Genomic DNA, 12,285 nt, shown 5'->3' on the forward strand with positions numbered 1-12,285 from the left:
TTAACAGATCCAACAGAAAAACAAAATGAAGTAAATTTTAGCTTGAGTTATCTTTTGATTATGGACAAAAATCTAATGTGATTCCTGCCACTATCTTGTTGATTTATTTGGAAGAAATCTCTGACGTTTCTGAGCACAGACACGAATACAGTGGGGACGGTCGAGCTCAGCACAGCGTTAAGATAGGCACTTTAATTACCGGCCACCAAGCTCTAGGAAGTCCACACCGATTCATTGTCCATTGTTCTGAATCTGGACATGTGATTCTTCATGTGACAAGAATGACAAAAGCGTGATAAACCTTGATATTCCGGCAGCTGAGTACGAACATAGAACAAGCACTGTCGGGAAATGCTAGAAATGCAGATAATGGCTTACGTATAATCACATACAGAAGTCTGACAAGGATATTAATACAAGTCTTTTCTCAAAAGAGACGTCACTTTTTAGAAACCATATTTGAGGTCTAAAATGGAACACAGGAGAATGACGAACGTGAAAAATATTTTCGATTTGGTAACGATACATAACCATTGTAACTTTGCACTTGAAATATTATTGGAGATGACAGTGTTATTGTGCCGTGTAGTCTCGTAGAAAATGACCGACGTTTCAAAGGTGAGTACTGCCTCCGTCCCGGTGTGAGGGCGGAACAAAGGAATTCTAATGACATCTGAGACGGGGGCTAGGCAACTGGCCTAAATGGGAAGCGTCTTTGTTTACATCTTCCAAGCAAGGACCACGAGCATAAACTTGCGTGTGGCAAAGACAGCTCGCTACAGAAATTACTTGACCGGAAACTGACGTGGAGCTAACAGGACGTAGCGGGAAAGAACAGGGCGGGAATGACCCCGAAGACAGTTTACAGGGTCAGATACCATTGCCCATTTTATGGGTGGGAAATACCCGGAGGTGGGGAACAGAGATGATTCAGTCGGATTACAAAAATATATTATCTTACCACGTACCATTCCATTGTGTGTTAAGTTCTGATCGGCCAAGTTGTGAGAATTCTTGTACGACTCCTGATTACAAAATAGACTCAGGCGATGACTTCTGACAGCCAGACATCGCCGCGCGCGCCCCAGTGTGTATGCAGCACTTAGCTGAGGGAGGCCGCTCTGAGGTAGGTCCAGTACTTGTGTAGTGCTCCGTTTAACAACGCTTTCTCAACTGCATTGGACATACAGCGTCGAACGATTGTACCTAATAAATTGAAAAGAACGCGACATGATGTTGTAGTGGCCTATTTTGTGGTGATATTCCAGCACGACGTGCAAACAGTAACGGTGAACGAAAATTGAATTTAACTGCAGATGACGTCATGCTTGATCATAATAATAAATTTTAACTTTTTTATATAACAGTACACGTTTACTGAAGTAAGTCAAAATGCATTTATGCAAATCATTTTTCACTTTTTTACTCAGGTATGATGAAAAGTCAGTTTATGCAACCTTATTCAAAAAGTATGTACGCTCTTTTGTAAAATGGTCGTTAAAACTGTCCGATCTTAATTAAAAGTGCTTCAGCAGTTTTTCGTAAAATTCTCCAATATTGAATTTAATAGAAATCAGGTCATCAATTCTCGAGATGAACACGCTCTGCGACACGCCAGCTGCGCGGGACTTCGCCATGCTTTTCCCATCACAATTCTGGTATGTGCCTGGGAAGCCATAGTAAAATCACGAACACCGCAATCAGGATAGCCGGTCTTGTGATTGAGATTTGAATATGGTCCTTCCATAATACGACGTACGAATGCAAAGCACTGCACCACCATGTTCGATCAGTGGATTTTGCTTACCGTGCGTGTGTTAAACAGCGTGGAATGATTATGGATGATGAATTGGGAAGAATTTGGAAGGAAGCGGTCGTGGCCCATTTAAAGACACTGTCCTGGATTCTGCCTGGAAGGACTGATGAAGTCTGGAAGTTCATGAGTCAGTCAGTTTTCGGAACAAAATTCGACCCTAGGACCTCCCAAATACATAGTAGGATAGTTAACCTCTGTGCCGTGACGTTCATTTAGTAGTTTTAATACAAGAAGGTTTTATGACACTTTAAAACAAAGCAGAGACAATAATGTATCTACCTGAAAAAATATATTAAAAGGATAATGGAGAGAATGAGTTTTAAATCGAAATTATGCTGCCTTGAAATAGTACACATTAAATCAATTGCGTATTATCAAATGTGATGGCCTACTTTGAAAGCAAATTATCATCGTCTTTAGTGGTACATTTGAGGAATTTCATTTCTCGGAGCTCGGCTTTAATATTAGCCCGAGTCAACAATTTCGTCACCCACATCCATGCAAACACATCTGAGGACTGTTCCAAAGTCTCGTTCGCGTTACAATTTACTTTACAATTTTCTTATCAACCACCAGTTTATCTACTGGAAGGATAAAGCTAAGTAAGAACTTTTATATGATCGTCTGCATACCAATAAACTAAGTACAATAACCAAAGTCCTACATTATTTGAAACAGCTTCTTGGCGGTTACCCGGGTTCAGTCCCAGGGGACAAGAAAGATCCGTGAGGTATTTAGGGGCACTGAAACAAGTGTTACTGAGACCTTCGGTGTCCCCCCCCCCCCCCCCCCCCGTAACTATGTCATTTTATCTGTCACCGTCCCTTAGCTCTTAACAAGCAGCATAATACTATGTCCTCAGTTCTAAATTAGGGGCATTTATGACTTGGCTAGTCTTGGAGTAAAGTTAATTTTAGTTACTGGTTTATAACGAAATCTTGACGTCGCTACGAAAAAAAAATATTTATGACACATAGATTCGATTTTCGTGATTTGATTTGATATCGATTGTCAAAACTGACAGAGTGAGACGCTTGCAGAAGGAGTTACCGCGCTGTGTGGTCTCAGCACGATGTATATGTGTTTCCTCTGAATTTTAAACCGTGAGAGGCAAAGTGCCATTCGTACTTGCGGTAAACCGCTGAGGAGCGGAGCGAGGATTCTTAATCACAAGCCGACGATTTCGAAACTCTTAAGTTACCAGGCGCCATTAGTCTTTGTCTGGCCCAATCTTGTAGTTACTATTTCGCCTTCCCACCGTAAATTGATTAATTCTTAGGCGATTTAATGACGCTCTCTCAAACTGACTATACTAGGCTAATGAGATTATAAAATGGCCATGAATGGTGAGTAGTCAAAGATTTGGAAAAATGCTGTCATTCGAATAAGAAGATGGTCAATGAACAATGACTCGGAAAGGATATGGAAGGAAGCGGATTGCCTAATTCAAGATACTATTATAAATGGATATTTGCCTAGAATAAAACTGTCGTGTTACTGACCCATGGCAGGTCGTCTCGAATGTTGCGTAAACAGAGTTGAGGCTGTGTGGTAGATGATTTGGGGGGGGGGGGGCGGAAGGGGGGAACGCACCAACCAGTTCTCATTAATGAGTTTGTTTCGTGCAGTAATGAAGGATAACGCTGTAAGAATTTAACGATTTCAAAATTACAACTAAAAAGTTAATTTTATCCGCCTTCGAGTCACGGTGATTCTCTCAGAAGAAAGCGATTTCCTAATAGGTCACGGCATACTGACTACCCTATACGTGTCCCGAATTGGACAACTAAATTTCGAACGCGTGTGTGAAGTTTCAACCATCGCTTTCCGTTAAATACAGAAAAATTCGTGACATTTAAACGATTTAGCTTATACATAGATGTCTGTGTCGTTCGTCCCTTTGTTTATTGAAAGACGTTTTATCAACGATATAAGTTACGAATTTTGAAAATATAAGATTAATTCGGAAGGCGTCCGTAAACTTCAACAATCTGCTTAACAACTTCTTGCTGGCTGGAGCGAAAACCAGATGAATTTAACCCAAACCTTCACGTTTTTCATGTTTCTTATATTTTGATATTTTCTTCCCAAATACGTCTAGATTTACCAAGCGGTTCATCGTGTGACCATTGTAACATTGCTTCGTACTGCAATTAAACTACACTTTTATGAAAGACAAACACATTCTGAAGTGGCACGTGAAAAATGGATGTTGTCTAAACAGAAAATGTACGATCTGCGTGTTCCTTTCCTGCAACTGCTGTACAGACAAACAAAAACAATAAGAATAACACCTCCGAATATGCAGCTAATCTATTGAATTTCGTTTTGTAAACAGAGGGGAATACATTTTTCTACTGAAAAGTAATATTCGAAGTAATACAGACTATCACGTTATCACGGGCAATTTTTGGGCGAATGTAATCTCAGAATGATGGACAATATTGAATTCTTTGTTTTCAGATGAAGTCCGATGGCACCATGATATGTAGTGTTGCCGTTTTGGCGTGTACAGTCATTTCTAACATTCTGGCTGTAACTAACACTGGTGAGTACCACTCTGATCTGTTAATATACAAAGTGAGGTACTTTCATTTGCAGGAGTGGTAATTTGAAAACCAAAATCTTCGCCGATGCAATCCAGTTTCTTTACAGCACAAGCACTGTGGAAATGAGGCGTCACTTTATTACCCACACTCTTTGCTTATTTCATTACACACCTCTCTCACGTTATTTAATGATGCTATCTCAACTGCACAAGATATCAAATGAGATGGAAATATGATTCTGAACAGTAAGAAGTAGAAAACACGAACAAACGAGGTTATGGTGGCGCCTATGGAGGCATCTGGAGGAGTCCGCGTTTGACTGGATTCTGTGTTCAGCTTATATATGAATTTTAAAAATGTTGTGCTTTCAATGCGATTTACAAAAACACTGCGGCAAGATATTTTCCGAGTACTTCGGTTTTCCTCTGACAATCATCACACAAAACAGACAGCAGTTCCAAAGGAATCAGTTTAATCATTCATATTCAATCTAATACGTTTACTTAAAGTAATCTGCCAACATTTGTTAACAAGAACTGAGCAGACTGCAACAACCGTGTGGAGTTAGCCGCTCCACCAAATATAAAGCGTGAGTTATGATGACTGCTACTTGTCGTGAATTTCTATAGTTAATATAAGATGTGTATATGCCTTTTCTTTTAGTGGTTCCATGGCAAAGGTCAGGTGCGGGAAATTCAAAATTTAGGACCGAAAGATGGCCGGACGTTCATGCAACACCCTTCACTTTTCAACCAGAAATTCTCTCCAGACTGGAATCAGAACCCTGCAGTTGCATTGAAGCGACGCTTTGTCCTGAGTTCCTTGAAACGTTGGCCCGTTATCCAGCACAGTCCGAGGATTTAAGACGTGTCACTTGTGGATTCAAAGGATTCTGCCCCCTTGTGTGTTGTAACCAGCTGCCCATATACCGCCACGTAGATACAAGTTACTTCCCAACATCTGGGCCTTACCCTGAGGCAAAATGCAACCATGTAACTACAGTGGAGCCACGGATAAACCTCAGTCCGACCCCTTACCACACACCAGGTGTGTATTATCACACAACAACTGCCAGGTATTTGAATTCTGCAACCAGACGCAAAACTGACGAAGAAACTGGACAACCAAATAGTAATAACGTGTTTTATCAGGACACACGATTGGGTATGCAAGATAATAGTTTTGTGACACCAAGTACTTCAGTACAAGGTACTCCAAATACTTCCACTAGACCAAATTTCATGTCCAGCATACCAGCGACTCCAGATTATTTTGTAAAGACACAAGCTGATCCAGCTTACAGTCATGAAGGCAGCCAACATTATCCAAACAACTCCCCTGAACTGTATCCGCAGTCTGGCCACCCCATATTTACACCAAATTACCCGCACAGATACGTACCTTCTGGTCACTGGGGCAGAAGAACGCCTTATGATTCATATGAAAGTGACCGACGTGGGTACAGTCCTGAAGAAAACTACTCAAGCCATAACAACGGGATGCATTCAAACCACAATCCGACTGTAACAGTCGAAGGCGGCTTTCAGCCCCAGAAAGACCCATCGCTCTATGCCACTAACGGCTATTCGAATCACCAACAGTCATATCCTGGTGTTAACCATCCACCTACTCCAAATTATGGATACGATCCCAGAAAGCATACTTTTAATCCGTCTGAACCTCACACACAACCCTCTGTTGGAGCGCATCAAGACGGGTTTGGATTCAAACCTTATCAACATAATCATTTCAATCAAGATCAACATTTTCATGAAGAGAGCCACACAGTTCTGCCTCCGAGATTTAGTCCCAGCGACACAAAAAAGACACCGCCAAGCCCTGAGATGAAGATCGTCCCAAGTGACAGTGACGCGGGTTCCGCCGGAAGACAGTGGAAACGTCGACTGTTACCAACTGATGAATGTGGCGTGTCACTAGGTGAGCGCATCGTTGGTGGAAAAAATGCAGTTCTTGGGGCATACCCTTGGATGTCCCGAATTGGATACAAACGTGAGTAAAATACCTGATTCATTTAAATGTAAGAATAAAATGAACCCGAAAACCACATTACATTTGGGTACACAGATATTCCAAACGCATTATTTACTATTTCGCGTCGTACTTTCTACCATCCGCAGTTGACTGAAAGAACAAATTTCTCCTCTTGTGCCGAATAAGTCGTCACTGATTTATTACGACCAATAATAATGACAAAACAGCTTAAGATTTCTATTGTATTTGTTATTGTGACTCACGTCCGCTGGAAAATAATCCAAACAAATGGCCCTGCTTCTCAATATTACATTCTTAAAATTGGTTTACTGGGAGGCTTATGACGGCGGGGCGAGGGGCATTAGCCTCATGCTTCCGTAACTTGTAATGAATTTGAAGACGCAGCCAGCGTGCACTATTATATCACAGAACGACACGCGACCTTGACCCGTGTCAAACGGAAGTGACTGTGTGAACATGTCGATAAGTAATACGAAGGTCACAACCTCCACGTATTACAATTAGCCCTGGATCCGCGTTAGTGTCCGCTTGGCGATAGCATCTCCACGCATGCGTCTGATATACGTGTATCCTGTTTGTGGCAGGTTCCGGCTCTGACACCTTCTTTTACCGGTGTGGAGGTTCCCTAATCAACGATCGGTACGTCATCACTGCAGCGCACTGTGTTATCAACCTTCCCGGCGGACTGCGACTGTAAGTGGGGGTCAGAGGATGTTCCCGAGAAATAGTGAGATGCTTATTCTTTGGTTATTTAACGACGCTGTTGTGTAGTTTACATGGCGTCGAATGAAATGTGGGATAATCATGAATGGTGAGTAGTTAAGACAGCTGAAAAAGTGGTCGTAGCCCACGTCAAGGTACTATGCCGGAGTTAGCAAAGGGAGCCTGAGGAAAACCACTATAAATAACGTCAGGACAGTTGGAGATGAAATAGGGTTCCTCACAGAGGTCCGGTGATCTCGTTGGCCATTCGACATGGTTCGTTTTCGAAGAAACTTTTTCGTTAACGAACTCACTCTCCAGCTTTACTGCTACACGAAACTGACTGGGAATTGAGAAAATTGCATGACAAATAGCTTTATAATTTATACTTAACTCTTATTTTAAAGATAGCTTTTACAGATGTTATAGGGAGTACAATTTGGTGATTGTACGGAGAAATAAACAGTGACGCTCTTGTGTCTCTGTAGGGCGTCTGTTCGCCTGGGAGAGTTGGACGAGAGGACAGACCCCGACTGCGACCAGTCTGAATGCGCCGATGAAGTTCAAGATTTCAGCCCTACTGTCGTAAAAGTGCATAAGGACTATGACAGACCTAAATTCAGAAACGATTTGGCCCTTATTCGCCTTGACAAACCCGTCAACATCACACGTAAGATCTATTATATTTCTAAAACGGTTGCTTGATTAATATTTAAACTGGACTACACTATAATAATTGTTCTTGGCTGCGAAAAAATTAAAGCTAAAGTCACAAAACAGATACATTTTTCTTAGAAGGTAGTCTTGCACACAATGTATATATTTATGCTGTACTTTGGGGAACTTATATTCTTTTCAGATAGTTTGTAAACTCATTTCATTAAAAGTTTTCAAAGTTACGCAAATATATATAAAACAAAAACATTTTTAAATTAAGCTTTTATAAAAAAAACAGACATTGGTTTTGATAGCTTCAAAACATTTAGTACATTTTAATGTAATTTCCGACATAAAATTAATTAAAACAGAGGCAGTAGTGAAATTATTTTAAAACAACAAAATGAAGCGACGAAATTTCACAAAATAATTAGAACTATAAAATATTTTTCTGCTTTATTTAGCATACGTCAGCCCAATATGCTTGCCGTTCGATTCTCTCAGGAACAAGACATACACCGGTCTGAGGTCTTTTGTAGCAGGATGGGGAGCTACAGACTTAGGTAACACCTGCTTTAATGCTCACCACGTAATTACTCTCCCTGCATTGATGCAATGCATGAAGCTAGCAAAACTACGAGTTCCAGCTAATGGGTTTTCTCTCTTCTTCACTCCCCATCTTTTTTTCCTGATGAAGAAAGCAGAATCCAGCTTCCGAAATTTTATAATTTTACAATTTAGACTATGGATAAGTCCAAAACAACAATTTTACACATTATAAAGCATAATAGTCAGAAACCTTCCAGACTGTGATTAATGGCCTTGTGGATCTCAGAACGTGTTTGATAATTTCTGCAAGAAGTCATCAGAAACGTATAAAAAATCAGTCCCAAAACATAAAGGGGAAGGGACCACATGGAAGGATAATGTTGAAAATTCGTCATAAAAATACGATATGAAAATCTGGACTGGAGTCGTCTGCCTCAGAAGCGAATCCTTTGGTTTGCTCTTGTGGACATGGTAATAAACCTTCCGGTTCCACAAAAGGTGAGGAAATTCCAAACTCAGCAAACATCAGACTCTGCTCCGTGGAGTTAATTTTTGGTGGCGAATGAACCTTTGGTGCAGCAATTAAAACGAGACATAATTCTGAAGATGATTAAAACCCAGTTATAGAAACTTGATTTTTCAGGAGTCGCCAGTTCGAGTCCCGTCTTGCAGTGGGCGACAGTGACTGTAGTGCCACCAGTCAGCTGCGCCAAGGTGTTCGCCGAACGGACGGGTACCCAACTTGGGCTGGGTCAAATATGCGCAGGGGGTGAGAAGGGGCGTGACTCCTGTGAAGGCGACAGCGGAGGGCCACTGATGCGAGGCGAAGACGAATTCCAGCGCTACTTTCTCTTGGGGGTAGTCTCATTTGGGGCACGGCGTTGTGGCTCCGAGAATCTGCCCGGCGTCTACACTGACATACCCGCGTACCTGGACTGGATACTTGACAACATGGAGCCGTAGTGTTGTAAACAGTAACAAATTAAAAAGTCCCGTTACGAAGACAGGACCGCTAGAACACAGATTAAGAGTTCGAATCCCGCTTGAGACCTGTCCGAAGGCCAAGGGTTAAATTAAACAAACAAACATGATATTTGCTTTTAACGTTACTATACCAGTGTTGTCAGACTGTTCTCTCGAAAAGCTGTGATTATTGAAATAAATTGCAAATGGCTTCTTGAAGCAGAGAAATTTCGGCATTTGACATTGCACCAAGGGCCATGTACTTTGTTTACAATCGGCTGGGATGATCCCAACTTTGGATTGAAACCTGATATCTCAAATGTAGAACTGAGTCCGACAAATTCAGGAAGGATTCAATTATTGTACTGGTTCAATATGAATATTGTAGTTCCAATTTAAAGAACTGTGTTGAATGTAATTGCACACGTTAAATCAACGAAAAGATTTCAAATGAGATCATTCTAATATTTATTATAACTATATTAAGTTATTTTAACTTATGGCAATACGAATATAATACGTAGTTAATCTAAGCTGAGTTAAGTGTTCTGTTTTGTGATCGTAGTTATTTATGTAATATATAAAATGTTTGAAACTTAGAAAAAAACATTACTTTGAAATGTAACACAATTGTATAACGGGGAATTGCAGGCCCTACGATTCCAAAATGTAGAAACATCCTCAAACAACCAACACTTGATTTCCTTACAGTCCTCCGACACAGTAATAAGTCACGTGTTGGATACACAACAATCACGTGGGGTTATTAGGCCACATTTGTATTTTTATATTTTATTTATTTAGTGTTCTGTCTGACGACAGGTCCATATGAACAGGATCCTTCCATCCTTTTCTCGGACTGGGACCTGTTCATATACGTTCTTGGCAGATGATCCAGAAGTGGTTTGCCATTGCCTTCTTCTGTGTGTGAATGGAGTATTTGTTGGGATGCCACGGAGAAACCGGGGAAGCCCCCGGAGGAAAACTCCGTGATGCCTAGACCACGGCCTTGCCCAACACAAGTTATAAATTCGGGCACCGCCGGGAATCGAACCCGAGACCCCAGGATTACAAGGCCAGCGTTCTAACCGCTAGACCACCGTGGCGGTACATTTGTATTACTGAAATATAATAGGCGCCAAAATAAAAACAAATCTGACAGATTCCACTCACCAGTGCGTTGCCTTTTTCCGTACTGCAGCTGACCTGCCAAGTTCTTTCTGCCTTGGATAGAGGCTCTGTTGAAGGCAGCATGAAGTACCAATCCTGAAACAAAAATTTATACACTGAAAATTAACTGGTTGTTGTTATTATTGTTGATATTATTATTATTCCCATCATCATCATCAGATTACAGATACTTATTTCGTTTATTTAACAATGCTGTCAGTAGTTCACACTAAATATCGTAAAATGTTAGGACGAATAATTGGAAAGGAATCGGCCACGGCCTCATTTAAGGTACTTTTCGGAATTTTCTTGGCGGTACTGAGGATAAACACGAAAATCCAGTCAGGATAGGCGGTCTCCCGGTAGAAAACTGAATCTGGGGCCTCATAAATTCCAAGTTCTTTCCACTTGACTGCGAAATTCAGTTCAGAAGTTTAATATGAAACTTTTAACAAGATCGTTTTGGACTATGCTTGTCACTTACTACATCTCAACTTAATAAATGATCATTATCCTTCTTGAGAAGCTGTTGTTGAGCAAGAAGTATTACAATTATGAGATGGATGTAATGTACGAAGAAGCATTCGTGACGCATTTTAAAGTGCCGTCTTGACGTAAGCTGCAGGGATTAACAGTAACTCAAAATTAACACACAACAGAGGCTCTTTACTTGGATATCCCAGAACATTAAGCAGGAATGTTAATCAGCAAAGCAAAACAAATAATAGTGTGGCTATAATTTGGGATGCATTCCGTTTCAGACATCGGGAGTCATTGCGACAGCAAATTCTTATGAAAAATGTTAATGCGATCTATTCGTGGTTCTGGTGTAACCTCATGATAAGTAACCACTTACGTTCGGTAGGTTCGTATAGTTTCTTCGAAGGCTCTATTACTACCTGGTTCCAGAGAACCAGGAAGTAACAGCAGGGCGGAAAACGAGGAACTTCGTCATTTATAATCTTCTCCCAGTATAATTCAGACGATGAAATCAAAATAGGAAAGATGGGTAAGGAATGTAGCATGGACAGGGGTATGAGAAATGCGTATAAAAGTTTAATCGAAAAACATAAAAGTAAGAGAACACTTGCGAGACGGAGACTTAAATGAGAGAAAAAAATAAGAAGTTATCGTTTGGAGTAGATTCAAGTGGCCAGTAGGTAATGTGAACCTTCAGGTCCATAAAAGGGCGAAATGGCTGACATGATGAAATTATACAATTCATAATACTATCAGTAGCATATGTACACCATGCCACTTTATTTGATATCTGTCGGTTTAAGCTCAATCAAAACTACGAGTTATCTTATGTCACGTGTCATCTCTCGGTTTATTCAAAACCAAGTGCTCTTACGTACTTTCTCATTTGAATAATTATTATAACAAAATGTACCTACTTTCCATCTGTCGGTAAGATTTGACACAATCGAGGAAAAGATCCAAACTCGATGTCCTCTCGATATGACACTTTTCTGTATTCAGCTGCCATCTTTCGGTGAAAATTTGCTAGCCTCTTTTGACCTTGTAACTGAATAGCAATGCAGTGCGCAGGAAAATACAGAATTTAAAGTGGAAGGAGGAATCCAAGAAGAAAATTTTCCCTTCCGCGAATCAATCCAAACCAACCTGCCAACTGTTGCAGATGGTCATACAAGATTTGTAATGTTCTTTCTGAGTGAGAATCAGCCGGGAACCTTCCTCGTAGGCAATTAACCTCATAAAGTGGGGACCTTCATAAGAAAACAGTCTCTCACCTAGTCAAGAAATTCTCCGCCTTTTGTGGAACTAGAATGTTCATCACTATCTACAAAAGATCTCGCCACTACAATCTACTTTTTTTCAGATCAGTTTTAATAGCAGTCCTCC

General features: G+C 40.7%; 1 protein-coding gene and 1 long non-coding RNA gene across 3 annotated transcripts in view; one reads left to right on the forward strand and one right to left on the reverse strand.

Annotated features, from left to right (window-relative positions):
- The first annotated feature begins 533 nt into the window (after window positions 1-533).
- On the forward strand, window positions 534-10,415 carry LOC110840720 (uncharacterized). 2 transcript variants are annotated; one of them, XM_087352236.1, is made up of 7 exons: window positions 534-618; window positions 4,280-4,364; window positions 5,029-6,375; window positions 6,963-7,071; window positions 7,569-7,750; window positions 8,202-8,300; window positions 8,930-10,415. In XM_087352236.1, exons 1-7 carry the CDS (start codon window positions 601-603, stop codon window positions 9,247-9,249), a joined length of 2,160 nt encoding a protein of 719 aa, XP_087208362.1. In that variant the 5' UTR covers window positions 534-600; the 3' UTR covers window positions 9,250-10,415. The 2 variants fall into 2 exon arrangements, with proteins under 2 accessions (XP_087208362.1, XP_087208361.1); XM_087352235.1 differs by lacking the exon at window positions 534-618 and adding an exon at window positions 1,038-1,126.
- LOC147873207 (uncharacterized) overlaps window positions 1,069-12,285 on the reverse strand; it is a 43,060-nt gene continuing 31,843 nt past the window's right edge. The window contains exons 2-3 of the long non-coding RNA XR_015536033.1: window positions 10,423-10,515; window positions 1,069-1,206 (exon numbers count right to left, since the gene is read on the reverse strand). This is a non-coding gene — a long non-coding RNA (uncharacterized LOC147873207). The remainder of the gene's footprint in view (window positions 1,207-10,422; window positions 10,516-12,285) is intronic.

Source organism: Zootermopsis nevadensis, unplaced genomic scaffold (assembly GCF_977971745.1).
Source record: "Zootermopsis nevadensis isolate Lab colony 2312 unplaced genomic scaffold, Znev_1.0 Znev_ptg000021l, whole genome shotgun sequence".
Lineage (NCBI taxonomy): Eukaryota > Metazoa > Arthropoda > Insecta > Blattodea > Termopsidae > Zootermopsis > Zootermopsis nevadensis.

Coding starts and splice junctions, on each gene's coding strand:
- LOC110840720 (XM_087352235.1), top strand. CDS start 1,094: ATGCAGCACTTAGCTGAGGGAGGCCGCTCTGAG. Junction 4,365..5,028: donor TCTGGCTGTAACTAACACTG/GTGAGTACCACT, acceptor CTTTTCTTTTAG/TGGTTCCATGGCAAAGGTCA. Junction 8,301..8,929: donor ATGGGGAGCTACAGACTTAG/GTAACACCTGCT, acceptor TTGATTTTTCAG/GAGTCGCCAGTTCGAGTCCC.